This window comes from Fusarium mangiferae (assembly GCF_900044065.1).
Source record: "Fusarium mangiferae strain MRC7560 genome assembly, contig: FMAN_scaffold001, whole genome shotgun sequence".
In the NCBI taxonomy this organism is placed as follows: Eukaryota; Fungi; Ascomycota; class Sordariomycetes; order Hypocreales; family Nectriaceae; genus Fusarium; species Fusarium mangiferae.
Genome location: NW_024573921.1, coordinates 1,365,055 through 1,392,765, shown reverse-complemented (window position 1 = coordinate 1,392,765; position 27,711 = coordinate 1,365,055). Strand labels below are relative to the sequence as shown.

The following is a 27,711-nucleotide window of genomic DNA, read 5'->3' as shown; positions in this document are numbered from 1 at the left end:
ACGAACCGTATAGTACGGTACCTTTGGGTGGCTCGTAGCGAGGACCGGTATATCTTCCAAATATGGAACCTGCCCTGGCCTCCGCTCCGGGGTCTGGAGTAACGGAGCCTTCTGCGACTTCTGATACTCGTTCTGATACCAAGACACCTCCTGTCGACGTCCCATCTGCAGCATCTGCTACAACCTCTTTTGTCCCTGCCGATAACTCTATTCCATTATCCTCACCATCAGCCCACCCGCTTCAAATCGAAAAAGAACCGCATCCACCTTCTCCGAAATCCTCTCCCACACACGCTCGATCTCAGACGGTAGACGTTCTACCCGGCTCGTCCTCGGTCTCCGGCTCTGTTGCGTCGCCCTCTAGTTCCGTCCAGTCTCCCATCGGAGGTCCAATAAAGCGCAAACCTCTTTCATCATCGGCATCAGCATTGGCATTGCGATACTCTGCGTCGGGATCTCCCTTGCCGTCACCTCTGAATCTCGGAAAGCCGAGCCAGAGATTCGCGAGACCTTGTTCAGTTGACAGCCCGACCCTCTACGAATTCTCTCCTGCGCAACGCGCCGCACCACCAGCTGCCCCGTGAGTACTCTTCTCAGCATAATCCTTTGTCCCTTTGTTTCCATGTCTTACATATCCAACTGTACAACCCCTCACTTCCCTCACGGAATATGTGGCTAACTGGAATTCCTCTGGTAGAGCTCCCGACGCCAACCTGGCGTCCCTTGCCGCGACAACCCCTGGATCACAAAACATTCCAGGACACAGCCCTACCATCTCAAGTTCAGATTTCTCTGACGTCCTGGATGGGTATGATGATTTGATCTCAGACTCAAAATCAGATTCTGCACCAGACATTACCTCTGAGACCATCCTTGATGGGAGCGATAGCGACGACGACAAGGGCCAGAAGATTTTATCAATCGACAAAGAAACTGCCATTGTTCCTAAACCCGCCGAGCCAACCGACCGCTCTGAAACAGAGGTTCAAGGAACTCGATCACCTGCATCTGACGATACTATATCAGACCAGACTCTCGCTCCCGCCCCCATGTTTGTTCCAAAGCCAACACCACCACATCTCAAACTCGACAAGGTCACAATTGACGTTGCGAACTACGACACATCACCGGATGAACCAAACTCCCCCTCAGGTCAAGGAACACCACAGCTAAACAAGCCATTACCCAAGTCGCCGAGCCAGAATTCACCATTTGCTTCTCTGTTCCACTGGGCAGCACCATCGCCATCTCCCTCTGCGACGGAATTCTCGTCCACATCATCGCCAATCTCCCCCTCGAAACGCGGCGTGGCCAATGATTCCCCCTATTCTACGGTTAGCAACCCTTACTATATTCACGAAGATTCTTCAAGCGTGACGGATATCTCGAGCTCTCGTAACTCATACTCATCGGTTTTACAGTCCCCTACTTACGCGCAAATCGACGAAATGGAAGATGAATTGAAGGCCATTAGCGCCGAGCTGGCAAGCTCAATCCGGCGCGAGATGGATCTGGAAGACCTAGTAGATCGACTCCAGGAACAAGTCAACAACCCTCAAGCTCCCGGTAAGAGGTCAAGCGATTATTACTCCGACTCGGGTTATAGTTCGGCAAAGATGAGTGAAGCCGAGCCGAGTCGAGAGGAACTTGAGAAGATTCAAAGGAGGGCCGAACAAGAGAAGGCTTCCATAAGATTAGAGCTCACGAATAAGCTCCAGGATGAAAGGGGGAAACGAAAAGCGCTCGACCACCAGATCAAAGAGCTTGCCGAAAAGGCTTCGCAAATCGACCAGGCGCAATTACACAACCAAGATGCCAGTGGTCGACTTAAGGATCTCGAAACTACTTGTGGTGATCTCAGGAGGCGACTATCTGAGGAGCGCGTTGTCAAGAACAACTTTGAAGACCTCATCAACGCCATCAGGGGAGAGCTCCACGAAGCGACCAGTGAGCGAGATAACCTTCGAGACGAAGTCGTCCCTCAGCTCAGGGCGCGTGTCGAGGGCCTCGAGATAGAGGCTGCTGAATACTCGAACTTGACCTATGAGTCTTCCAAAATGCAGCAAGAGCTTCATATGCTCAGGAAAGAATACGACAACTTGCGAGGCTCGTCGAGGTCCGGGTCTCCGACGCCTTCAATGAACCGCATGTCTCGCGCTATGTCTGGCGGTTTCGGTGGCGGCCTTGCCCGATCAAACTCGGTTGCGACAGGCTCGTTCCGTGGCCAACGACCCTCTGGCCTATCGCGGTCTAACAGTGTTAAGAACGTACAGAACGAGTCCAGAGAGGCCCTCTCTGAGCGCCTAAAAGATGTCGAGGCCCAAAGAGACGCCCTCCACAAAGCACTGAAAAATCTACTTGACCGCCAAGAGTTTCAGAACCGCGAGAACGAAAAGAAGATCAGGATGCTACAGAACGAACGAGAGAGGCTACTCTCAGCATCCCCAAGGAAGGCTGGATTTGAAAGAGAAATCTCAAACTTGCGCACAGAGATCAATGTTCTTCGTCGCCGAGCTGAAGATGCACTTGAGCAGAAGTGGCAGGTTGAAAGCGGCCTTGGCGGACTGAAGATGGATTTGGATAAGGCTGAAGAGGAGATTTCTTTGCTTCGCAACCTGCTCGAGGAAAAGGACATCCTTATTCCCGAATCTTTCGCACGCTCAAGTGGTTCCAGTAATGCAAGCAGCTCCTTTGGTAACCTGAGTGCGCCAGTTACATCTGAGTCGCTTGCCAAGGCTTACAATGAGCTCAAGGCTGCCTATGCTGAATCACTCGAGAGAATCAAGCAGTTCGAGCATGAGACAGTTGGTGATGAGAAGACTCAGCTTGCTGTCGAGCGACTAGAGCGCACTCTGTCCATTGCAGTTTCTGAACGCGATGCCGCCCAACACGAAGTTGAGAATCTAAAAAATCAGTATGATACAATGAGCGAATATGAGGTCAAGACAATTGAAAGCGAGCGCGCTCTTGCTGACGAGCTTAACGACTCTGCTCGTCGGGTTGGAGAGCTCGCAACCCAGGTTCAACAACAGCTCGCTGCAAATGCTCAGCTCCGAGAGCGTCTCTCTAACGCTGTCATGCGTGGCGACAACGATCGCAAGGCTAACTCGGATCGGATCGCTGACCTGCAAGTTCGCCTTAAGTCTATGGAAGAGCAACTGATCGCTGCTCAGTCAGCATCTGAAGATCGTGTCAACCGTCATGAGGAGGAGATTGCCGCTATCCGCGAGGCGCATAATGCCCAGCTCCAGCGCATGAGCAACAACACCGGACTCAGCGGCCCCCGCTCACCTAACTTTCAGGCTAACCGCAAGCCTTCGCTCCTCAGCCCCCTATCCCCACGATTCCCCGGCGCTCTACGATCCCCTCGTTTGCCCGAGAAGTCTTTTGAGGACGCCGCTCAGATGGAGGTGCTTCGCAACCGCATTACTGAGTTGGAGAAGGCACTCGAGGATGCCGAGCAGGAGATGCAGGACGTTGTGGCTAGGATGAGCACTGCTCAGATCGAGGTGCTCAACCTCCAAGATGAGCGAGAGGCCGCAGTCCGCGAGACCCGACGCCTGCAGAAGCTTCTGGAGCAGGAGCAGATGAAATCCTTTGAGGATAGATTTAAGACGCTTAGTGGCAGCGCCTGAAAGAGAAGGAATGCGAATAATTAAGACCACATGGGTTGGAGTATCATGATGGGAGCACCTTTCACGGTTGGTGCCCATGTTGCATTTAGCGAGGCGGAGTTATCTGATTTCACCATCATCATTATTTGGTAATGATTCTCAGCGACCAGGAAACAAAGACCTGGACACACATTCTACACAGCCTTTGACTAGTCTTGGGAGTACTCTATTGGGTACGTATCGTCTCGCTCACATTACGCGTGCATTGGAAAAGGAGCACTGGGGAAACATTTGTGTTGAATAGCTGATGCTTGTTTTGCATCGAACACAGACCGCAAAGGATGTGTGTTCTTGAGTACCTTATATATAATGTTTGTATTCTCGTTTGACTATGAGTTTGTCGGGGGTGCTTGCACCTGTTGGATTGTAAGATATTGGAATTGGTACCAGCCGACCAAATTGACCCTTGTATATCAATCGAGTTTAATTATAATGCATATTCAAGTACATCAAATCTGTGGCAGAAGGATTGTCTTACGTTTATGCATCCTGTTCAATATGTCTTTGTGTGATTTCAGTGTAGAAAACTTCACGCTCTCGAGTTTTGGTGTTTGCTCCTTTACATTGATTCTGTGGTAGGGACAATTTCTGTTAGAGCTACCATAGGACCTTGTCTCCCAACGTGATTGGAAGTCGCTCTATGTCATCGTGGTCGCGATTGCTGTAGAGCCCATTCCATTCATCAACTGACTAAGGTAGGAAGCTGCTTGCCGCATGCATTGCTAAATTATCCAACACATTCGGGCCCTGCAGGATAACGATTTCCAATAAGACTCATCTCTTTCAACTTGTTGTATTATGTATACCATCACACTTCAGGCCAAAGCATCTTCACTATCCTTTGACCCCGATACCCGAGTCATAAATATTGTCAAGCTTGACTGAAGGCAATGATATCGTTTAAACACCACGCCCTTTACTGGGTCTTGTCACTCTTGACTGTTCCCCTTACCAGCCTCCGGAAGCTCCTGTTCGGCAATGGACTCTTCATGGGCTCTATTGACGAGGTCGAATTCGCGACTACATGCCTCTCCATGTATTTTGTTGCACGCCCTGTATTAGGCGGACTCCAAGAATTTGATCGAGAAGTAGAAGTTGGCGTGACCAAGTGCAGTGGTCTTATCGAGGCGGCTGATCTCGAAAAGCCCGTCGAGGAGAATAGCATCACGAAAGAACCTGAATCCAGAAACGGCGATGCGAAAGGAACAAAGCCCAAAAAGGGCCGGAAGAAACCAGCAAAAGGTGTCAATGGCAAGCCTCGAGCAGTTCATTTTCAGAAGGAGCCAGCCCAGAATGGGGATGCGAAGCTGTCGAACGGGAATAGAGCTCTTCAGAACATAGCGGCGGCACAACGACCCCGGAAGAAATCCACTGGTCGATACACTGCCACCCAGCAGTCATTCTTCAACTTGGCTTGGAAGTACCTTGATGTTCTGTATTTTATGTCTCTAGGGATTTTGTTCACTCATCCAGAGCCTCTCATTGGGTTTGGCGAGTGCGTTGGGAACGACCACCTCCAGTCAGTTGGTCGAGTACTCGTGAGCTTCCTAGTCATGGGCAATCTGGAACCAATCAGACAGAATGTGAGTAGCTTTGATGTCGTTCAGCCTCGCTTGTTTGCTGATGAGTCGTTTTTAGCGCTGGGACGTCGGAGTGTCTGGCCTGGGGATGTTCTCCTACTGTTGTGTATTATGCAGCGAAGGACCTGGTCCTTGGACGTCAACATTGATGGGATTTTGTGGCTTGTTGGTCATGGGAATCCTTGTAGAGTGTTCTCTTTATACAAATCTGCAGTATTGGCCTTGGTGGCCTGGTATCTGGTTCGCTGATAGCCTCAGTGGTCTCGATATTTTCATTCGTGTTTGGTTACTGGTGCCACTCATTGATGTTGCCGAGACCGTAAGTTTCTGAGACGTTCTGAGAGTAGAATAAACTAACGACGAAGCAGGTACTGTACGCTATTGCTTCCAGAGTCCGTCCAGAATGGTACAGAAAGAGACTGGAGCTTATGGAAAGACCTCTTTAGTACACGAGGGTTGCACATAAGATCTTTGTCATGGTAGTCACCTGGCTTCTTTTTACTGTAATTCGGACGGCCCCATGGCAGCCCCTGTTTTTGAAACAGCATAATGGAGATACCTTCATTGACACGGCGAAACCTATCGAGTTAATGCAGACAGGGGATGGTCCTACTTGCGAGGATGCTAAGAGTCTACTAAGACACGGCGACATGGCTGGAACAGCAAGTGGAAACATTAAAAGCGATCAGAACTACGAGTAATCAAGAAGTGCGGTATTGTAACAAATACCTAGCTAGTCTGTATACAGCGTATAAAGCTCTGTCCTGCACAGATTTAGCAGAACATGAACTGATAGGTACATGCTCTAATACCCGAATGTCCGTGATTAGGCATGATTGCTGTGTAAACGCACCGACTGAAACAAAACGCCGTATCCGAAGCCACACGTTATTGGTAAAGACAGGCCACTCAACTCGAGGCTCGAGAGAGACGCCATTGTTGTTGTGATATCTTTCGACGACCTGGGGAAAGGTAGAAGCTCTCGGACAATCAGAATGACACAAAACAAACAATAATAATAATAGGATAAGTCTAGAATGTCCTAGGAATACCCTGGCGAGCTCTTTGAGTAGCTATTCTTTGCCTTTTGACCCAGAGTCTCAACAATTGTGACGCAGCAAGGCCTGCATAATAACTGCCTATGCATATGCATCTCACCTGGCTACGATTCGGGCTCAAACAGCTCTTTGCATGTGAACAGGGGCAAGTAATGAGAGTTCGAAAGCATGGATTATGACCTATGATAAGATCCAACAGCATCAATTTTAGATTTTACTAATATTATTCTCACTATCAATATCTTGCTGAGTTTCAACTCTCTCAGAACCTCCAAGTGCCGCTGATTCCTGACATGTCAATATCATCTTTTGAGGGACAGTGCAGTGTCAGATATCATAATTAGCATATTTACAATCCCATTCATGTTCCTATGCTTTATCTCGTCTTGAAGAGCCCGAGGGGATGCTTATGCGGATTCACACTTGGCGGAAGCGTGTGGCCAACAGACTGAACTAAAAGACGAAGCATGATGATGAAACGAGACATATCAAATATCACATAACAATAAGAAACGTGAACATCATGATTCAAGCCACCTTCCAAAGACTGTTGACAGACTCGAGATGTGACACGACGAGCTCTTGAGCTTTGACGTCTGTGTTCGCTCACCGGAGGTCTACTGAAGCTGGGCGTCCAAGATGAGACCCCCACACCTTGGGTGGACCAATCAAGGTGTAAGTGCTTATCAGGGACCCAAGGGTGAGCTTCAGCTCAGTGGCTGAGAGGAAGTTTCGTCATGTGTGACGGGTTGACTCAAGAGGACGATTTCTTTGCTTTTTGTTTTAAGGGAGAGGACCTGTCGTTTATACACCGGGTGAGTGGGTAGTGGTGAGGAGACAGAGAGATAACACTGAGTGTAGAGTTATTCATAACTTCCTTGTAGAGCATCAATCTGCATCTCCGGAGGGATCCAGAGGCAAATAGATCAACATTACATGTAAGCAGTCAGGGGCAGGCTGGGGTCCGGGGATGCCTTATCAGAAGGAAGATCTGGGGTTTTATAGCGACTGATATAGGCATTCTTTGCCATTTGTCGTGCGTTTTACATGAGTTTTTGGCAAAGTGAAGCGAGATATCGTAGCAGCGAGGGAAGTCTGATGCCACTGTAATATAGGACTGATATGTGTTCCGGCATATCGAGGCCTTGTCAGGGCTAGAACTGGATAAGTTTGCGATGAATTCCTCACAAGGCGGCATGGCGTGGTCGAAGAAGGTTGGAAGGGCTACAGAAGGGGACTGAGGAAAAGGGGAAACTCTAAGTGAGCTAATGAATTGAGTTGCAGTGGAAGTGCGCCCGTAGTCATACTTGATGACTCTGTCTGCGGGCAATTCATCTGGATGCTCATTCAGAATACAGTTGAGACGAAGGCTGGAGATGAAGATAGGTAGTGTGAGAGTGACAAGTGAGTGGCGAGGCTTAACTAAGGATAACTCTTCCGCAAGTCGACAAGCGGCCGCTGTATTGGATCGCCTGGTCTGGGGTGACCCCCACTGTATGGTAGCTGACAGAATAATTCAGCCTTGAGACTCGAGATTGATATGTGTGACTACTCAATCTATTTCGTCGCCTCCCACTCTAGCTCAGAGTCGAATTGCCTCGCCCCGAAAAAACGTCACGGCGGTACCGGTAGTCTCGAGACCCTTTTCGCGTCGTCGTCGTCTCCTCCATATTTTCCCTCTTAACCAAAAGCCCACGGAGTCAGCCCAGATACTCCAACAGTCTAACTCGGTATATTACGTCGTCCCAGGGGTTGCACAGCCAAGCTCGCGTCCAGGGATCTCTTATCTCTGTCCCGCCTGAACCGGAATCGCGCCCTTTTTCTCTCACATTCTCAATCTCAGCCGTGCACACTCTCAACACCAATTGCACCCCCTGCCTAGATCTCTTATCTTTCGAGTCCCTTCCTCCCTTCCTCCTACTTTACTGTTGGCCCAGAATGTCACTATCACTTCCGCTGTCACGCAGTGCAACCTTCTTGACCTTGTCACATCATCCCTCTTTATCGACGTTGGGATTTCTATTTCTATATCACTCCTCCCAAGTCAGAACCGGCGTCATGGCTATGGGAGGCGATGGTGATGCTCGAGGAGCAACGCAGCTCAAGTATAACGGTACAGGCGCAACAGGTGCTAATCCGCTCGATATGGACGTCAATATCTGGTACGAGGTGAGTTGTTCATCTCCGTCTCTCATTCTCTCCTCCTTGGTCCTCACTCTGTTCACTTTCTATTCCTCTTGATCCCTCAGTCTTTCTCATCTTTCTCTCACTCAAAAAAACGAGTCTGAGAAAGTCCTTTGAGACAGGCAGTGGGTCACGTTGAATAGTGGCCCCTCCAATATCTTGAACGCCCGCAAGCTGACATTTTGCGCCCGCAGCCTGGTGATATTGCCTGGATGCTCTCGGCCACAGCTCTAGTGCTGCTAATGGTTCCTGGCGTTGGGTAAGTCTCTCTGGCGCTGTTCAATTGGATTAGTGATCTCATTTACTGACGTTTGTGTCCAAAGCTTCTTCTATTCAGGCCTCGCCCGTCGCAAATCGGCTCTGTCGCTGATATGGCTCTCAGTAATGAGCGCTGCAGTGACAACTTTCCAATGGTTCTTCTGGGGCTTCTCTCTCACCTTCTCGCATACGGCCGGCCCGTTTATCGGTGACCTTGCCAACTTTGGCTTCCGCGATGTCCTGGCCCGGCCCTCGGTTGGTTCCGCTCATCTCCCCGATATGCTCTTCGCCGTTTACCAGGGCATGTTCTCCGCCCTAACTGTGGCTCTCGCTACCGGTGCCGTCGCCGAGCGTGGCCGCATGCTCCCCTGCATTATCTTCACCTTCGTGTGGGCCACTGTCGTGTACGACCCCATTGCCTGCTGGACCTGGAACCCCAGTGGCTGGTCTAACAAGATGGGCGGCCTCGATTTTGCTGGAGGTACCCCTGTGCACATCGCTTCTGGAAGCGCTGCTCTGGCTTATTCAATGATGCTGGGCAAGCGTAGTGGCCATGGAACGCATGAGCTCAACTACCGCCCTCACAATGCTACTCATATCGTGACCGGAACGGTCTTCCTTTGGGTTGGATGGTTTGGCTTCAACGCCGGCTCTGCCCTCTCTGCTAACCTTCGCGGCGTAATGGCCGCCATCGTGACTAACCTTGCTGCTTGTGTCGGGGGCATTACCTGGTGTCTGTTGGACTATCGTCTGGAGAGGAAGTTCTCCACTGTCGGCTTTTGCTCTGGTGTTGTTGCCGGTCTCGTCTGCATCACCCCTGGCTCTGGTGAGCAGGTCCTAATCTTTCAATACTGACGTGAGCTAACATTAGTCTAGGCTATGTCCCCCCATGGTCTGCTGTCATCTTTGGTGCTGTCGGCGCTGCTGGCTCTAACTATGCTACCAAGGTCAAGTTCCTCCTTGGAATTGACGATGCACTCGATATCTTCGCCGTTCACGGCATTGGTGGTTTGATCGGCAATATCTGCACCGCCTTCTTCGCCACCCCAAGCATCGCTGCTCTCGACGGCTACTCTCACATCAAGGGCGGTTGGGTCGAACGTCACTGGGCGCAGATGGGTTATCAACTGGCCGATTCCATCTGTGGAGGCCTATACTCGTTCGTCGTCACTTGCAGCATCCTGTTCCTCATGAACCTTATTCCGGGTCTGCGTCTTCGAGTCGATTCGGATGCCGAAGTTCAGGGCATTGACGATGCCGAGATTGGCGAGTTCGCATACGATTACGTCGAACTTACTCGCGAAGTCGTCAGCGATATTGACAACGAGTCCGGAAGCCGATACTCAGCCGATCCTACGGCTTTCCACCATTACGAAAAGAACCACATTCCCATGATTGATGCTCGCATGTTTGGTGGCCAGCCCGCGCATGCCCCTGTGACGTTTCCACAGTGAGATTGCTTATGACAGGCGGGACGGCTATATGTATTGAGTCAAATTGTATGCATCGAACGGCGCCATGGGTTTGTTGAGTTATAGATACCCCGGTTCTTTTCCTGAACCGATTTTATTGGATTATTTAGTTCTATAGTACATGGTTTCATTGTGGTATCAGGTTACCAGCCTAGGTAGACACTTGAGTATAAAAACAAAAGGCATATTTTCCCATCCAAAGATCCCTCCAGTCTCCGTGATGCACCATGGCAATGGGACTGGACTTTTCCCATTCACGATCATCCTTGTTAATTAGCGGGTCGGACCGTGATTCAGCACTGAAGCCTGGCGATTCTAGCGGTTCGTGCATGAATGAGACTGGCCAATCAGGCGAGACAATTGTCCTTGAACTTGTCAACCTCTTGAGTCTTGGATGCACCATGAATATTGAACATCTCCTCTTGGACTAATAGCAGCAGTCTGAACAGCTAAATCTGTACACTACTATAACACATAGGCTTACATGACTAGCGATATCTTGTGGCAGGCATCAGCCAAGAATCTTGGGGTATGATCGAAACTCTGCCTTTAAAGTCGCGTTTCATGGCGCAAGTCTCACAAGCATAAACAAACTCCGGAACCTCACCATGACCTCCCTGCAAGAAAAGACAGCTTTCTTCGATCAGCTGAAGCCGCTCTCTAGCGATGATGAGCTTGATACGGACCAACAAAAAGAAAGGATGCGCTCTCGGAGGTTCTTCGCTGTCAAAGCACGCCCCAGACCACCAGCAAAGGAATCTGTCGTGCTTGACCTAACTAACAGTGAAGCTCAAAAGTTGAGAGTGACACCTAGAAGGGTCACTTCACTCCCAACGCCAGCACCTGCTGATAGAACAAAGATCATCAAAGGCACTCCGATGACTGCCATCGGCCAAAAGACCAGGCTCGGCACACTCATGAATCAACGCAGCGCTGGCGCTATTCTAGTCGATGATACACCTATCCCTGACTCTACGAGGCAGACACGGAGAACACTCCCTAGGAGCGGGTCTACACCTTTGTTCCCATCGGGTCGAAATCTTGGACAAACAGTAGGCGACTCGCCTTCCCCAAGCTTGGCAATGAAGAAGCGAAAGCGTGAAAGTACCATCAACCTCAAGCCAGAGAGCGAACAGATATTCAAAGGACTCACTTTCCATTACATTCCTGATGACGATGTTGCACCAGCTCGTCGATTACGCATCACAAAGGCGCGCGAGTTTGGTGCAACATGGGTACGGACTCCACGCATTGCTACTCATATTGTTGTTGAGAAACACATACACTACAAGGATATCGAGAGCGTGTTGAAGAATACGAACAGAAACCTTCCGCCTAGAGTCGTCAACGAGGAGTACCCAATCGACTGCATCCAATTCAAATCGCTGCTTCAATGCAGCCAAAAGAGGTATCGGCTTACAGGCCAACCGATAGCCCGGGAAGGAGATAACTCATCGCCTGTCCCGTCAAGTTCTGGGAAGCCTAATGAGTCTTTGCAAGTGAAGCCGCATCATAGGAATTCGAAGAAGTGGGATTTTGTTCCTCTCACAGGAACACCTGAAAGGAGCGAAGAGTCTCCTCATAACAGTCAAGTTGCCGAGACTCCTGTCCCGACTGATTCTCAGCCAGTTGTGCTTGATCTTCAAGGGATGGCCTCATCTCATTATGCGGCTAGTGAAAGGCCTACGATTTCCCGACAAAATTCCACGATAATTGTTCAAGAACCAAGTGGCTCAATGCAGCACCCAGATGAGGATCGCCATAAGGACGAGCTATCCGAGTACATCAAGATAATGTCGGAATATAAGGACCTGCCATTAGATGCGGATGATGATGATGTCCAGACGGTTACGGAAATGGGAGACCTGGAATTTGAAGAACAACCCCTTTCAGGCTCAGAAGATGAACGAGCCAACAAACGACGGTCACGAAGAAAGATTAGATCAGGTCGCAAAGACATCGCTTTCGAAGATCGGTTCTCCTGCAACTCCGCCGGAGTAAAAGATGCCAAGGCGGGGAATCCAAATTCGTGCACAATCGAGGTTCTCCAATCCATGGCTGATTACTATACTCGGGTGAACGATCATTGGCGAACAACCGCCTATCGAAAAGTTATCAGCACCCTAAAGCGTCAAGAGACGAAAATCACAACAGCCGAGGAGGCACAAAGACTACCTAGCGTGGGACCGCGTCTGGCGCAGAAGATTGCAGAAATCGTCACTACAGATAGGCTTCGGCGATTTGAGTACGCCCAGAAAGAGCCGATGGACGAGGCACTCCAACTGTTCCTTGGAATTTATGGTGTTGGAAACAGTCAGGCCCAGCAATGGTTGGCTCAAGGATTTCGGACGTTGGACGACTTGAAAACGAGCGCGAAACTCTCACCAAATCAGCTCATAGGCATCGAGCACTACAATGATCTCAACACCAGGATTCCGCGTCGTGAGATTGAGGCCTTGGGTGCTATTGTGAGAAGAAATGCTCAGCGTGTCGATGCTCAGGTTGAGTTGATCATTGGGGGGAGTTATCGAAGAGGAGCAGAAACGTCGGGCGATATCGATTTCATCATCACCAAGCCGAATACCGAGTCATCGGCTGAACTGAGGCCTTTTCTTGATAGCCTTGTCCAACTTCTTGAAGTCGAAGACTTCCTTGTGGCACGGCTCGCGTCATCAAGATCTGTCAGCGACGGAAGTAAATGGCATGGATGCTGTGTGCTCCCTAAGATCAGTGGTTTCAACGAGGAGCATTACAGACCCGTGTGGCGCCGCATTGACTTTCTCCTGGTTCCTGAATCAGAGATGGGCGCGGCTCTGATCTATTTCACTGGCAATGACATCTTTAATCGCAGCATGCGATTGTTGGCTTCCAAGAAAGGAATGCGACTGAACCAACGGGGTTTATACAAGGATGTGATGCGAGGGCCGCAACGGGTCAAGGTCACGGAGGGAGAGTTAGTCGAAGGACGAAATGAACGAAAGATCTTTGATATTCTGGGGGTCAAGTGGAGAGAGCCTCATGAGCGGTGGTGTTAAGGGTCCAGCCAATATTCAGTAAAGGGATTATACCCAAAGTTCCTTCATCATTCTTCGTTGGATGGAGGCGTCGCATATAACATCACAGAGCCTCACGGTGTCATTTTTGGTCTACCGAGGTCAAAGTGGAGGAGTTTCGGGATGAACCAAGGGTACCTGAATAGCGTGGAGTTAAGGGGTTCGAAAATTGGAGATGAGCTCCATTAGCATACGATCGATTTTGAAGCCCTCCATGAAGGCATGAAAATGAGATCTAGACTATACATACGGAGTACGTGCCTAGTCGTCCCATGTGAATCAGACTGATGTGAGATTTCCCCAGATCTTGGCTAATGCAACTGGAACCTCCGTCGAACCGCCATTCACATGTGAAATTCCTTAGATCCATTCTCCCTCCTCTCCAAATCTCAGACCTTTCAGTGGACAGCTCCCGCTGCGTCATAGTCGACTAGGCACTGTAGTGTATTTTTCCAGTGGGGGGATATTATTGCCGGTGCCATTCTCCGCAACACAAGCCGAGCGCAAACATCCGAGGCTCAATAGACAGGTGACATAGCACGTATCCATAATCCGGGGCGCCTTCAAAACCCATGAACCTACCAACTTTATCGATACCTCTGAATCCATCCATGCTCCTATACGACTCTTCCGCACGTGGAATCTGACCGACAAAATCACGCGACGACATTCGATGCCTTGAGACTAAAGCGCTTTCCGACAAACATCCTCTCTTGACGCTGCGACCGACCCTCTCTTTACGGTTCTTTTGCCGAGGCTTGGGGACAAGATGGCCATGTCATCTTCGCTGGAAGTGCTAAAGGTACCGCTCTCATCGACCGGTGGCACGGTGAAGTTTGCGCTGACGGGTTTTGGATAGAACACGCTGGAGGAGATTGTCAAGGACCCGCGATACCATGATCTCTTGTCCTTAGTCAAGACGGCGCGCAATGGTATTATCTACGGAACCAAGGTGCGGTTTCCGCATGCGCTGGTGTAAGTCATATGCACTCTCTTGGCAACCTCGATACTGACAAGCACGAATAGGATGGTGTTTCTCTTCCGCTCTGGAACGTACGTTTCATCTGTCTCGACACCCGACTGGCAACAACGCTGACGTGCAACAACAGATTCCCACAGAAAGTAAACCTAGTCCTTCGAGCGACAAGACATCATGCAACCAACCTGGCGCGCTTTGCCCTTATTTATAAGCTGACCATGCTTGCGCTCAAATACTTTGGCGCAGAGCCTGGAAAGGAGGGTACGTCATCGTCACCGAAGGTTACCCTCAGCATGTTCCCAGAATTCTAACTATGAATAGGAACATATGATTCCTTCGTTGGTGGTCTTGTTGGCGGATATTTCGTCTTCGGCGGTCGTTCCAAGCGTACGGGAAAGATCTCATCGGTCAACCAGCAGATCGTCATTTACGTCTTTGCGCGAGTGATGCTCGCACTCGCTCGTATCGCCGTTAAGCCAGGCCACGGATTCCCATTCGTATCGTCCGAACCTCTCCACGGAGTCATTAATCAATATGCCTGGCCTGCGTTCGCGTCGCTCTCGTGGGCCATGGTGATGTTGATCTTCCGATATCATCCCGAGGAGCTGCAGTCGAGCTTGAGAAGCAGTATGACGTACATTTATAAGGACTGCAATGACTTTGACTCGCTCCGAACTTTGCTTTGGCATAACAAATAGAGATGATTCTTGTCGGTTAGTTGTTTTGGCGTTGGGCGTGAGAGATGCTCGATAATTTTGCATATCGGGGATTCATTGTTTTAGCATTGCAATCACCATAGGCCGGAACCTTGGGTTTTTAGGAAGCATGAGTAGACATGGATACATGAAACCAATATGATAGAGGTGAATCTGTCCTACTTGTAGGTTGGATATTTGGATGCAAATATTGAATGCCATACCATAGACTCCATATCCTTATAAAGAAGTTTAGCCAAAGCTTATTGTTTCGTCATGCTAAAATTTTAGATGATTTCAACAATCAAATTGCGATTAAGGAGGAAAGATTTCTAGTCCTTCTTGAAGCCAAGATAGCTAGTGGTCGTTATAGAGCAGTTTATTGGCGCGTCTTGTAAGATTACTTGTGGGTTGAGCGTCTTGTCAATTACAACTTTTGTCATAATGAACAGTATGGAGGTAAGGTTGAGAACTATCCAGCTTTAATAGCTGCCTCAACCAGATCGCGCTAATCCGGCAACCTACCCCGCTAGAGCTGACCCCTGCTTGCCCCTCCACACTGACGCCTGTAGTGAGCCTCAACTTTACCCCCAGGCAGCTATACCTCCACCTCAGTCCATCATCTTTGCATCTAACAGATTCTCACCAACCGACGGCCATGGCACCAAATCCCAAAGTCGCGGAGGCGATCTCCAACGCCGAGTCTCATTCTGGAGAGAAAGGACCGCTTTACGAGCAACTGCTCTCCGAAATTAAGAACATTTCATCCCCGTCCACCGCTACTGACGACCTAAATGCTATCATCGACTCCTTCTTTAACCAGGCGCTCGGCGTCGTGGCAACGCGAACCGTCCTCGCGTCTTTTATTGCGACGCTCCGAGAACTAAAGAACGAGGATATGTGGATCGAGGTTGGGAATCGAACGCTAAACACCATCGCGGCCCAGCCATCATCATCTTCCTTCGTTGAGGCCGTCGCCACTATCCGTGAGCTCATTGCAACGGCCCACGAAAGCAACGGTGACTTCCTTGATGCGGCAAAGACTCTGGCCGATATTCCCCTTGATAGTTCTCAGCGCAAGATCACCGATGAGGAGAAAGCTCGCACATGGATTCGCATCGTTCGAAACTATCTCGAAGTCGACGACTCTACGGCCGCCGAGATGTATATCAACAAGCTCAAGAACATCATGCATACCGTATCTGATCAAGAACTAAACTTGCACTTCAAACTCTCACAAGCCCGTATTCTGGACGCTCAGCGCGACTTTTTATCCGCATCTCAACGATATCACGAGATCAGCTTCTCGCCTGCGATCGACGAAGAGGAACGCTTACACACGCTCAGTATGGCGGTGAAATGTGCTGTTCTAGCACCCGCTGGTCCCATGAGAAACCGAACATTGAGCCGCCTCTACAAAGATGAACGTTCGTCGCAACTTGAGGAATTTGGTATCCTGGAAAAGATGTTCCTTGACCGGCTGTTGTCACCTGAAGAGGTTGACAAGTTTGCAGAGGGGCTGCAGCCACATCAGCTGGCAACTACATCAGATGGCTCCACGGTACTCGCCAAGGCTGTCGTCGAGCACAATCTTCTTGGTGCATCCAGGCTTTACAACAATATTAGATTTGAGGCGCTGGGAACACTATTGGGCCTGGATGCTGATAAGGCGGAAGAGACCACTGCACGTATGATTGAGCAGGGTCGTTTAGTCGGACGCATGGATCAGATTGATGGCATTGTGTGCTTTGAGGGTGGCGAGGCATCTGGAGAGAAGGGTAGTGGGCGAGCAGAAATTATTGTTGGAAAAGAAATGCGAAATTGGGATGCCAACGTCGAGAGTTTGGCTGAGGAGGTGGAGAATGTCACCAATGCGCTGCAAAAGGAGTTTCCCGTAAGTGCCCAAGTTATTGATCAAAAATTTGGTTGATCTCGTACTGACTCTATTTTAAAAGGAATTTGTTGCCGCAACCCTTGTTGTATGAAAAAAAGGACGGATTAGAACCTCGTAGTGGATATGGCGTTTAGGGATTGGGATGATCAAGGGCTGTTTATGTCAATGCATAGCATGTGTATCCCTTTGTTCTAGACTGGCAATTTTAATAAGCCAAAAGCTTTAGTCCAAATCTTTCTTGCGGACAACCACGTATCCTTCATTAATATTCCGAGGGTTGCCATCCTCTTCATCGAACTGGACTTCATCCTCCAATGCCAAGACTTCCGAGGTTTTGGAGTTGGTGGGCTCTTCAAATGTGCCTTCGCTCCAGAGGATATCTATAAGGGCGTCGGCGATGTGATTGCCCATCCAGTCGTAGCCCTCGTCTCGGAGATGGAGACCGTCATCCCAGTACCTTTCACGATCCCGTTCTGAGAGCGAATGGTAGGGTATCTTGGAATGAAGGTCAAAGGCGTAACTGTCAAAAATCAGCATCAACTACTAGCAAAGACAGTCATTTCATAGTTAAAAAATTCATGTAAAAACTTCTGTACAGTCCTTGAACTTACTATCCCGTGTCTTTGTTCTTTAGGATGCTCTGGTTGAGCTCGTTTCTTGTCGACGTGCCTCTCTTGCCTTTTGACTGGCACTCAGGGACTGTTAGAGCGAGAACCTTGTATTCTCTACTCAGAGGGACATCGTATAAGTCCTTAAGGGCGGAAAAGATGTCTTCAGGTTGGACGCCGTACGCTATATCGCTACAGGCGTATATCAGCATATTTGTATCTGGCAGAGTTTGTATAACTCACTTCGTACCACCGAGGATAATTGTCCAGTCGTAATAATTATCCTCCCCTATCCCTCCTTGTTAGCCGGTCAAACGCTACAAAGGACTTGAAAGAACACTATATAATGAGAGGCACATACAAGCAGCATCCATTCTATCTTTGAAGCGCTTGAAAGAAGCAACATCGCCTGGCACAGCATTCAGCACGATCTCAAAGTCCACTTCGGGAAACGTCCCGGTGAGCCGGTCTTCCAGCTTGAGAGCGTATGGATGCGAGTCCAAGCCATGGCAGAAATATCCCGATGTTAGTGAGTCTCCAAAGCATAGTATACGGAGCGTCTTGCGAGGCATGGTGACGATGTCTTTTGTTTCAGGTTGTGTAAACAGTGGGTGAGTAATAGCGAGGCGGGGTGGTATGAAGGGTGATTGCGTAGGTAGGTAGGTCAGTTGGTGTAAGCAGGCTGCAGCAATGGAGGTTCTACGAGAAGGTTCACGCGCATGCGCATTCTATGTGTTTGCAAACTCCTGGGAGGCTTGTTCAATTCATTATCACAATATGCCTGAATAGTTACTTGTTTATTTGGGCTTTAGAATTATTATTAGAGATTTAGTAAATGCTTAAGTCTACTTTATATATATAAATTAAAAGTTAATAAAGAAAGTAATTAATAATTAATAAAATACTTTTAAATATATAAAACCTTTTATTTAATATTATAGTAAATTAATAAATTAATTAGTTTTCTATGTAAATAAAATATAAGACATGGAGATACATCTATTAGTATAAAGTTCCTACCCGAAATATAGCATCGGTGAGATGGCCGAGTTGGTTATGGCGCCAGGTTAAGGTCAACCTTAACACCAATTTCCTGGTGGAGCAATCCTCCTGGGTTCGAGTCCCAGTCTCATCAGACATTCCTTTTTGCTGCTACATGTTTATCAAGTAAGCCAAATTCCTTTTTGCTATTCGTGCGATGACGGAGTTTTCTCACGACATCATCGTAAAAAAGCTTAAGCTCCAATCTTTTCAGGCTTCCTAGGCTTAAACTCAATTTCCATATAGCTATTCTCATCGACTGATAAGAGCTCGCACCCTTCTAAATGATTCCAGTACGGACGACATTTAACCTCCGCACTCGTTCGTCATATCCCAAGCTTTGACCAAGCATTTAAGGCTGATTCCCCTGCAAAATATTTATAATTGCAACAATTCAGAGCAACACGATCCACGTTTGTCGCTGTTTTTTCTGCGACTGCCCCGCCCCCTCCATTGCTCTTCCGCAATCGCAACTACCCCGCCAAACTTTTTTTCCTTTTGGCCTTTCCTTACTCGCCCGAGAGCCCAATCCAAACCTGAATGAGACGCCCTCTTCCCACTTGCATCTTTTCCTATTTTTCTTCTTCTTCGTCCCCTTCTGTCTTTTGTCTTTCTCCCGTTTTCTCTCCCAAAAGGTTCTCTTTTCTAGCTTCCAAGATGTCCTCCCAGCAGAAGATCGCCATCGTCTCAGTCTACGACAAGACCGGTCTTCTGGACCTGGCTAAGGGCCTTGTCCAGCAGAATGTTCGAATTCTCGCTTCTGGAGGCACCTCCAAGATGATTCGAGAGTCGGGATTCCCTGTCGAGTGAGTCAATACAAGCGCTCAATTGCTTGATACTAGAGCTAAACGACGTCCGCAGGGATGTCTCCGCCATCACCAAGGCCCCCGAGATGCTTGCTGGTCGTGTCAAGACGCTCCACCCTGCTGTCCATGCAGGTATCCTGGCCCGTGATCTCGCCTCCGACGAGAAGGACCTCGCCGAGCAGAACATCAACAAGGTCGATTATGTCATCTGCAACCTCTACCCCTTCAAGGATACCGTCGCCAAAATCAACGTCAGCATCCCCGAGGCCGTTGAGGAGATTGACATCGGTGGTGTTACTCTCATCCGTGCTGCCGCCAAGAACCACAAGCGCGTCACTATTCTCAGCGACCCCAACGACTACGCTGGCTTCCTAAAGGAGCTCGAGAAAGGCGAGATCACTGAGGCCAGCCGTAACCGCTATGCCCTCAAGGCTTTCGAGCATACTGCCGACTACGATGCTGCTATCTCCCAGTTCTTCCGCAAGGAGTACGCCGGCAACGGCGAACAATACACTGCCCTTCGATATGGCGCCAACCCTCACCAGAAGCCTGCCGCCGCCTATGTTTCTGAGGGCAACCTGCCCTTTAAGGTTCTGTGCGGCTCACCCGGCTATATTAATCTCCTTGACTCCCTTAACGCCTGGCCTCTGGTCAAGGAGCTCAAGAAGGCTCTTGGCAAGCCCGCTGCTGCCAGCTTCAAGCACGTCTCTCCCGCCGGTGCTGCCATCGGCCTGCCCCTTACCGAGGACGAGAAGAAGGTATACTTTGTCCATGACATCGAGGGCATTGATGAGTCCAGCCTCGCCCAGGCTTACGCTCGTGCTCGAGGAGCCGATCGCATGAGCAGCTTTGGCGATATGATCGCTCTCAGCGATGTTGTTGACGTTCCTACTGCCCGCATCATCTCTAAGGAGGTCTCCGATGGTGTTATTGCTCCTGGCTACGAGGATGCAGCTCTTGAGATCCTCAAGAAGAAGAAGGGTGGCCGATATCTTGTTCTTCAAATCGACCCCGAATACAACCCTCCTGCTACCGAGACCCGCACCGTCTACGGAATTAACCTCCAGCAGCACCGCAATGATGTCGAGATCACCCCCAAGCACTTCAGCACAATCATTACCCCGAAAGACACTGCTTCTCTCCCAGAGAGCGCCGCTCGCGATCTGACCATTGCCACCATTACTCTTAAGTACACTCAAAGCAACTCCGTTTGCTACGCGTACAATGGCCAGGTTGTTGGTCTCGGTGCTGGCCAACAGTCCCGAATTCATTGCACTCGACTGGCCGGCGACAAGGCCGACAACTGGTGGATGCGATTCCATGAGCGTGTTCTTGGCATCAAGTGGAAGAAGGGTACCAAGCGACCTGACAAGAGCAATGCCATCGACCTGCTCGTCAGTGGCCAGCTCCCCAAGGACGGCCCTGAGCGCGAAGCCTTTGAGGGTGTCTTCGAGGAGGTTCCAGCTGCCTTCACCCCTGAGGAACGTGAGGCTTGGATGAAGCAGCTTAAGGATGTCTGCGTTTCCAGCGACGCCTTCGTAAGTAGTATATCCCTCCGCCGACTGAATTTTACTAACGTGCATGATAGTTCCCCTTCATTGACAATGTCTTCCGCGTTGCTCAGTCAGGGGCCAAATATGTTGCCGCTCCTGGTGGTAGCCAAAACGATGCCGCCGTATTCGATACCGCTGAGAAGCTGGGCATTACCTTTGTTGAGCAGAACATTCGTCTGTTCCACCACTAAGTGATACCTCATCGAAAGTTTTTTTGCAATTTGATATGGAAATGGAATTGGAAAAGTAAAAAGGCCTGAAAGTTTTGGCCTGGAAAAGAAGGATTCCCAGAGATTGTGATCTGTACGATTGCGATATTGTATACATGATAGACTTAACGCCGCGCCCAGACGCTCACTTCAACGTGATGATGATGATTTGAACCATTTGTAAAAGCTTTCCGTCCCTATACATTTCTCCCCTCTCGCTCTAAAGTCGGTTGTGCGAGACCGTGAACCCAGCCCAAATTATCTATCCCCTTTGCTCCGTTTCATTGTTGTCATGATCTTGACACCAAGCGCAAATAAAAACCAGATGAACCTCAAATCGCGTTACTTCCATGCACCCATTCGGTATTAACCATTTATGTTCTTAATCCTCAATGTCATCATCACTCAGCACCAATTTCTGAGCGAGAAGACCCGACACATTTCCTTCCTTTATACCTGCACTTTTCTTCCGGGGACTCATTTCCTCTGATGGCCTATCTGTTGCCCAAGCCTCTCCCGGCTGCATGTCGTCATCTGCGTCAGACTCTTCATCGGCAGCATTAATGCCCTTGAAGGCAACCACCTTCTCAAGTTCGCGCAAACGGAAGCTTGGTGTTTTTCGAGCACGAGCTATGTGCGCCATATATGGGAGACGCTCAAGGAGCATCTCGCGTCGGGCTGCGCTGCCAAGTGAGAGAAGCGGCGCACTATCAGGATCGTCTTCTTGCTGCTGCTGCTTTACCATGGCTTGACGATTTAGCTGCTTACGCTGCATCCAAGAAGTCTCGTTCGAGGATTGCTGAGGGCGACGAAACGCGGTGGCTCCATCGGTGAGATTTTTCGTTGCTCCATCGTCGCCTTTAAGTAGTTTTGTAGACCACACATCCACAAACCCTTCTAGCTCTTCCTTGGCACGCCAGAGTTTCAGACTCGTTGGGTAGAACATCTTGAAGGCGTCGCTGCCCTTGGACATGGTTGATGATTTGCGCTTAACAGGGTTAGGAAGTGAGAATAACATGCCCCTGACAGCTACCTGGAAAGTTATTTCGTCCTGCCGTAGCACATGGCTGCCAGAGTCTAGACCTGAAAAGCCACCTCTGCCGCCGAAAAAGATATCTCTTGATGGTGAGAGGAGATCTGCTTGTGACAGATACTCGATACAGTCATTAACGTAGTCCATTGGCGTTGACAAGTCCACAGGATCTGTGCTCTCGCAGGATAGAACATAATTTTCATGTAATGCTGAAACAAAAGTATGCGTATCTGTGCCTGTCTCATCGATGAGCGTATCAACAGACACTTGTGAGCGTTTCGGTCTCGAGAAATGCGAAAGGAAGCTTGGAAGATTCTCAACATTGTCACCGCCTGGCGGAGGAAGCTCATCTCGTTTGTTGTAGACAACCTTTCCAACAGCGTGGAAAATACCTAGACTCGCTTCACGTTGAGATACTTGTTCCAGACTCTCCTCTTCGCCTTGTGTGAGCTTGATAGCATCTTTCGCGCCCTTGGTCTGCTTTGTGAGCACGACTTTGTTGCCCCAATCCCCTTGCTGGTCACCTTTCAGACACAGGAACTCGAGGGATGACACGGCGTTTCTGATGTCTCCAATTTCGCCAAGGCGTTTTAGAACTTGGGGGCCTGGTGTTTTCCTGCGACCAGATTTTCTGGCCTCTTTCTGGACAACGAGCTCGAGTGCCTTTAGGAGTAATGACGGGGCGATGGCATTGAACTCAATCATACCGACCCCTGGATGTTGTAGGATTTCCGGCCCCAAAAGTCGATGGGCAGTAAAACTGTCCGCTGATGCAGAAGTCGTAGTCAGATGAGTTTCTGAAATGACCATGACCACCGGTGTTATGGGCTCATGCTGTGAGGGCTTCGCAAACATGGATAAAGAGGGTGTACTATTAGCAAGATACTGTAAAACGGTGCTCCGGAAGGATGTTAAAGCTGTTGAAGATCTTGAAAATGTGTTGGGAAATTCCTCGATGAGGATAACTCGTTTCAGATCATTCTTTCGGGCGATCTGAGAGCTGTTCTGGGTCGATGACACCGGAGCATCGGTCTCTAATGCTCCAAATTTACCACCACGACCAAGAAACTCTTGAAACTGCGCAGATGCTGAAACGAACCCCAGTCCAGAGCTTCCCGCAGGATTTCGCCATTCAAGAAGCTCACTGCCCATGTCGTTTGCCAGAAGTCGCAGAGTCGTTGTCTTCCCGGAGCCAGCAGCACCCTTGAGAATAAGTAGACGCTGGCGCATGCGCCCAGATATCACATCCTCCAACCATCTCCTCACATCGGAGACTTTTTTCTTGTGAACTGCTAATTCCTCCAGATTTCGAGGTCCAAATCGTTCTGACCAAGGGCGTGCATCGTCGTTTGGCCTGGGTATAGGTACGGGCTTGGGTGGTTTGATGAACTTTTGGCTGGCGCTGGGTGCACTAGACAACGACGATTGCGAGTCGTTTCGTAGTCTCTTCTTAGCATGTTGGCCAACTAAGCTTGCAGAGCTTGCTTTATGTTCCGAGATCTCATCATCCTCTGAGATAGGATCACTGATAATATCTTCGAGGGGGACGGATCGCCTGTCTCCAGCGCTCGACCACGCAGCCCTTTGTACCTGGTTCGAAAATAGCGTCTTCAAATCAGCTGTTCTTCCAGTATCTGCTGCTTTGCCAACATCCTTGGAACGCTTCGCGCTTGGACTCGTGCTATTGCTCTTCGCTTGCGCTCGACGAGGCAGCCGGAGTGGAGCATTCTTGGTTGGCTTGTTATCGACGATCTTAGGTTTTGTCGGGCTCGGTGAAGCTGTAGCGACGCGGCTTTTGGTAGAGGAGCTCGGTGAAGTAATCAGAAACTTGGTCAGGGTGTTTGCACGGGGCGGTTCGTCTTCATCGTCTGAAGCGTCAACGGCATTCCGCCGGCGGCGCTTCGCGGGCGGAGCCATCAGCGCAGAGAGTGCATTTGCAGCAACAGCATAACGTTCTGGAGGGATACGTGATCGAATTGGGGGGTGCTAGTTGGAGCTTTTCGCATGCCGTGGGGAGATGGTGATGATGCTGTTGACTATCTGATAGCTTTGATGGGGCGTTATCGTGAATTGAGACCCGCAGTACAGTGTATGACCCACTGAAGCACGTTACGGTACATTGACATTTAACCCCTGCTTAAACACCTACCTAGACTCCCAAATCGAGGATTTGTTATATGAATCACAAGCCACAGCGTATTCTTGATGGGACAATTTCATAAGTTCGTTTCCGCATTGCACCACAGTGGTCATTTCGCAATGCTATCAATCTGAGGTCGATTTTACAGGAAAGTATACAACTGATCCGTATCCAAGGTGCGTATCTCAGTATGTCCACCCCTTGAAGTTGTCGACAAAAGTCAAGGCTGCCAGAAGGTATCGATCGTGAACGTCGCCCCATGTCTTTGAAGCCTCCTTCAACACGCGGATCGCTTACACAGGGTTAGTGGACGGGGATGTAGCAACTGGAGAGATGGCCTTACCTTTGACGTAATGAGCATCTGTAGCCCAGTCAGAGTTCACTGCCTTGTCCTCGACGTACTTCCAGCCTCGTTGTTTGGGGTCGTTGTCCACGTTATCCGGGTCTGGGAGTGGCCGGCGTTTCACGATAAAGATGCCCAAGGCCAGGAGCCACCATTGCCGAACCAGAGGAATATGGTATTTTTCGGGAATGAAGGGAAGAAGAACTCGGACGGCATGACTGGTTGTTAGTATATGCACGAGCATGAAGTTGAATGCATGGGTGCCTGGCTTGACTGTGGCTACTAGCAAAGCGGCTGCGGCTTCTTGGGACAGTTCGAATTGCTTCACAGGATCTGTGATTTCCCATGCGTTCCAGTACTCCAGGATAATGTCCTCATGCTCGCTGAAGAGCTCTTCCAGGTCGTACAGGCCGGATCTGACGTCATCAAATCTATTGTCCTCGGATAGTTTGGTGAGAAGATCCATTGGGGATGCCGAGGTAAAAGGCGCCTTTCTGGTGTACGACTTGTTGTCGAGGTACTTATGGAGAAAGTCATGCTGAACACAAGCAAGTCCAAGGGCCTCCATGGCAAGTTCCTTACAATCCATCTCGAAGGCATAGCCTAGATGGATGAGCGGGTGTCCGACTATGAGTGTTAGCGACGAACATGTATTCTTCATGTGGGATTAGAGACATACGGCCGCCGATCAGGCCATTGATCAGAGGCTCATCGCCAGTGAACAGATAATGCTCCATTTCTTGGTGCCAGTCATAATTGAATCGCATAACGAGCTTGTCTTCAAAGAAGTCCACAAAAGCCCGTTGGTACCTTGCATCGCCCCGAAGCTCTTGCCAGTCATCCTCTCCAATCTCAGCGGGCGACGGTACCCATGCCTCCAGCTCGCGGATTTCTCTGTCGTAGATATCATTTAGTTGAGGAACACTTGCTCCCAAGAGGTATGCTGAGCTGAGGATATGAGCGTTGTGATTATCGTATTGAAGGTTGTTGTAGACGATGGAGTAGTTAGCATGATTTGCTTTCAATAGGTGCTTTAGACATCTTGCCCGTTTATTCGGGTCTGTCTCAATGTGATGAATCTCAACCGAGGGGATGTTGATGGCTTTCCGGTTACCATCAAGTCCTAGTAGTTTATTAACCACAGGAACTTGAGCAAGAATCCCGGACATTGTAGGACCGCAAGATGAGGTGATGTTTGGCTGATTTCAGGTTGTTATGATGAGAGATTGTCAAAGGCTCATGACGTTGAATCGAACAATGAAATCAATGTTCCGTTGGGGCTTCCAGCGGGCACTAATAAATCATAGCGGGGCAAACCTTTTCTTTGGGGGCAGGGGTAGCACTGTAACGCAGAGGTTCCCCAATGACGCGTGCACGGGCCACACAATTATCAATCTTCAAAGTCGCGCGTCTCGTTCCAGAATCTTTAAACCAAGCAAGCCATTCACCTCAAAAAAAGATATCTTGAGGATGGCTTCTCAAACTTCCACGATATATGCAGAACTTCTGTCGAATATCAGACAAATCTCTGTTACTGTATCTCTATTGGCATCAGTCGATTCTTCCACAAAAGCAGAAATCTCACCGGATGGCCGGCAACTCAGCGTAACACACCACGGCCACACAGAGCACGTCACTTTGCCGGCACAAACATCTGCCATAGGCTCATTACCTGTAGCCCAGATTGGCCGTTCAAACCTATCATGGAGGCTTCCAGTCTCACCAACAGAGGCGAGGCCCTCTCGTTTCTCTTTAGAAAGCCAAGCGGTGCCATGGACCTCAGTCGATATCGCAACTGGATCATCGGTAGCCTGCCGCAGCTGTGGCAGCGAGTTCGTCGCGCAAAGTATCATCAATGCATGGAAAGACTTACCGAGTGAGAACTGGGCTGAAATGATGGAATTTTGGCATTGTCATAAACCTCATGACCATGATCACCAGGATACCGAGTCTTTGGCTACCAAAGGCTACGGTGCCAGTCATGCTATATCCGCCCAACAGGGAGTTGGCTTTGTCGACTTGACATCATTCCTGTTCTCGGAGTCCGACTGCCGAAGCCTGCAAGTAAGTATCAATCCTGCAGCACTGATTCGACCTTGACTACGCTTGGACAAACCTCAAGCAATCAATCTACGGGGAGAAAGAAGATGTCCATGTCGGTATCCCAAACCGTTCAGTGATTTGGCCATCGATACAACTCCCCAATATGAATGCACTTGTCGTCCCCACACTGATGGGCAGTCAGCTTTCTGGAAACCTTCTTCACCGAACGGGATCCTAAGGTAATCTGAAGACGCAGTCCCTCTTTTTCATCTAACCTCCCATAGATATGGGTGTTTAGAGATTACCGAGAGGCATATTGCTCAAGAAATTGCATGAAGTTTTTGTTCATTGGCAGTTTACTTACACACTCTAGTATTCTTCCTCAACACCGGATGCTGGGTTCGATCTATCTTCGCTGGCGCTCAATGACGACGAGAGCAAGAAGTTTTTACACATATATTGCCGGGAATGCACGACAGAGGTAGGCTTGTACAATATCGCGGCATTGTCTGTCACCTTGTTCAAATGGAAAATTACTTGCCAAACCAAGACCACAGATCCTAGTCCAAGCAGTTCCGAGTGTCTTGCAGCAACTCTGCTGGCTACGATTTCTAGGTCGGGGTCATCCAAGTCTATTATCACGCCGCATAGTTCTGGGATTGCAACCCCCGAAGCAGTTTCTCTTCAGAACCTTCATCTATGGGTGTTGAACCCCAACGTCGTATACACAGCGTCCTCCACCGCTGACCGCAAGACAGCGATGAAGATACTCTACAAGCATATCGATCCATCAGAGAGTGAGAAACTTCTCACGTCCATGACCTCAGATGTCCAGGAGATAAGTTTGCCCGAGGAAGCTATCAAAGCAGCAGATAATTGCTTGTTATGGAGCAGTGAATTACTACCTGTTCAAGAAAGGACTTTCAAAGAGTGGCAAGTGGGGCTGCTTGAGAGATGGGAACCTGCGTCTTGATGATAGATTAGTAATTATTATATCTTGACTTTGAATGTCAAATCTTATGCCTTCGTTAGAGTAAAGTTCTTAATAAACCCCATCCGTAATCTCGGCTTTGGGTCGATTGGCACAT

General features: G+C 49.3%; 11 protein-coding genes and 1 non-coding gene across 12 annotated transcripts; 9 read left to right on the top strand and 3 right to left on the bottom strand.

The window, feature by feature from the left end:
- Window positions 1-62: 62 nt before the first annotated feature.
- Window positions 63-3,635, top strand: FMAN_00960 (uncharacterized protein; the record flags this gene model as incomplete). The annotated part of the gene is made up of 3 exons (XM_041829386.1): window positions 63-580; window positions 698-1,334; window positions 1,422-3,635. 3 exons carry the CDS (start codon window positions 63-65, stop codon window positions 3,633-3,635), a joined length of 3,369 nt encoding a protein of 1,122 aa, XP_041676294.1.
- A 929-nt stretch (window positions 3,636-4,564) lies between these two features.
- Window positions 4,565-5,700, top strand: FMAN_00959 (uncharacterized protein; the record flags this gene model as incomplete). The annotated part of the gene is made up of 3 exons (XM_041829375.1): window positions 4,565-5,257; window positions 5,313-5,573; window positions 5,623-5,700. 3 exons carry the CDS (start codon window positions 4,565-4,567, stop codon window positions 5,698-5,700), a joined length of 1,032 nt encoding a protein of 343 aa, XP_041676293.1.
- Window positions 5,701-8,370: 2,670 nt separating this feature from the next.
- On the top strand, window positions 8,371-10,208 carry FMAN_00958 (putative ammonium transporter MEPa; the record flags this gene model as incomplete). Its single annotated transcript, XM_041829364.1, has 4 exons — window positions 8,371-8,481; window positions 8,691-8,755; window positions 8,820-9,580; window positions 9,631-10,208. The coding sequence occupies 4 exons, from the start codon at window positions 8,371-8,373 to the stop codon at window positions 10,206-10,208; spliced, it is 1,515 nt and encodes a 504-aa protein (XP_041676292.1).
- Window positions 10,209-10,834: 626 nt separating this feature from the next.
- Window positions 10,835-13,261, top strand: FMAN_00957 (uncharacterized protein; the record flags this gene model as incomplete). The annotated part of the gene is made up of 2 exons (XM_041829353.1): window positions 10,835-11,461; window positions 11,519-13,261. 2 exons carry the CDS (start codon window positions 10,835-10,837, stop codon window positions 13,259-13,261), a joined length of 2,370 nt encoding a protein of 789 aa, XP_041676291.1.
- A 787-nt stretch (window positions 13,262-14,048) lies between these two features.
- On the top strand, window positions 14,049-14,956 carry FMAN_00956 (uncharacterized protein; the record flags this gene model as incomplete). Its single annotated transcript, XM_041829342.1, has 5 exons — window positions 14,049-14,081; window positions 14,139-14,254; window positions 14,306-14,332; window positions 14,389-14,519; window positions 14,580-14,956. 5 exons carry the CDS (start codon window positions 14,049-14,051, stop codon window positions 14,954-14,956), a joined length of 684 nt encoding a protein of 227 aa, XP_041676290.1.
- Window positions 14,957-15,611: 655 nt separating this feature from the next.
- FMAN_00955 (uncharacterized protein) lies at window positions 15,612-16,938 on the top strand (the record flags this gene model as incomplete). Its single annotated transcript, XM_041829331.1, has 2 exons — window positions 15,612-16,847; window positions 16,909-16,938. 2 exons carry the CDS (start codon window positions 15,612-15,614, stop codon window positions 16,936-16,938), a joined length of 1,266 nt encoding a protein of 421 aa, XP_041676289.1.
- A 131-nt stretch (window positions 16,939-17,069) lies between these two features.
- Window positions 17,070-18,027, bottom strand: FMAN_00954 (uncharacterized protein; the record flags this gene model as incomplete). Its single annotated transcript, XM_041829320.1, has 4 exons — window positions 17,070-17,367; window positions 17,459-17,647; window positions 17,699-17,744; window positions 17,817-18,027. 4 exons carry the CDS (start codon window positions 18,025-18,027, stop codon window positions 17,070-17,072), a joined length of 744 nt encoding a protein of 247 aa, XP_041676288.1.
- A 463-nt stretch (window positions 18,028-18,490) lies between these two features.
- Window positions 18,491-18,590, top strand: tRNA. The gene is given in 2 exon segments: window positions 18,491-18,528; window positions 18,547-18,590. It is a non-coding gene; the product is annotated as a tRNA-Leu (tRNA).
- A 563-nt stretch (window positions 18,591-19,153) lies between these two features.
- Window positions 19,154-21,046, top strand: FMAN_00953 (putative 5-aminoimidazole-4-carboxamide ribonucleotide transformylase/IMP cyclohydrolase; the record flags this gene model as incomplete). Its single annotated transcript, XM_041829309.1, has 3 exons — window positions 19,154-19,302; window positions 19,358-20,840; window positions 20,891-21,046. The coding sequence occupies 3 exons, from the start codon at window positions 19,154-19,156 to the stop codon at window positions 21,044-21,046; spliced, it is 1,788 nt and encodes a 595-aa protein (XP_041676287.1).
- Window positions 21,047-21,446: 400 nt separating this feature from the next.
- On the bottom strand, window positions 21,447-24,014 carry FMAN_00952 (uncharacterized protein; the record flags this gene model as incomplete). The annotated part of the gene is made up of 1 exon (XM_041829298.1): window positions 21,447-24,014. The coding sequence occupies one exon, from the start codon at window positions 24,012-24,014 to the stop codon at window positions 21,447-21,449; it is 2,568 nt and encodes an 855-aa protein (XP_041676286.1).
- A 408-nt stretch (window positions 24,015-24,422) lies between these two features.
- FMAN_00951 (uncharacterized protein) lies at window positions 24,423-25,749 on the bottom strand (the record flags this gene model as incomplete). The annotated part of the gene is made up of 3 exons (XM_041829287.1): window positions 24,423-24,529; window positions 24,581-25,207; window positions 25,260-25,749. The coding sequence occupies 3 exons, from the start codon at window positions 25,747-25,749 to the stop codon at window positions 24,423-24,425; spliced, it is 1,224 nt and encodes a 407-aa protein (XP_041676285.1).
- A 534-nt stretch (window positions 25,750-26,283) lies between these two features.
- FMAN_00950 (uncharacterized protein) lies at window positions 26,284-27,596 on the top strand (the record flags this gene model as incomplete). Its single annotated transcript, XM_041829275.1, has 3 exons — window positions 26,284-26,412; window positions 26,462-26,644; window positions 26,997-27,596. 3 exons carry the CDS (start codon window positions 26,284-26,286, stop codon window positions 27,594-27,596), a joined length of 912 nt encoding a protein of 303 aa, XP_041676284.1.
- Between the last annotated feature and the right edge of the window lie 115 nt (window positions 27,597-27,711).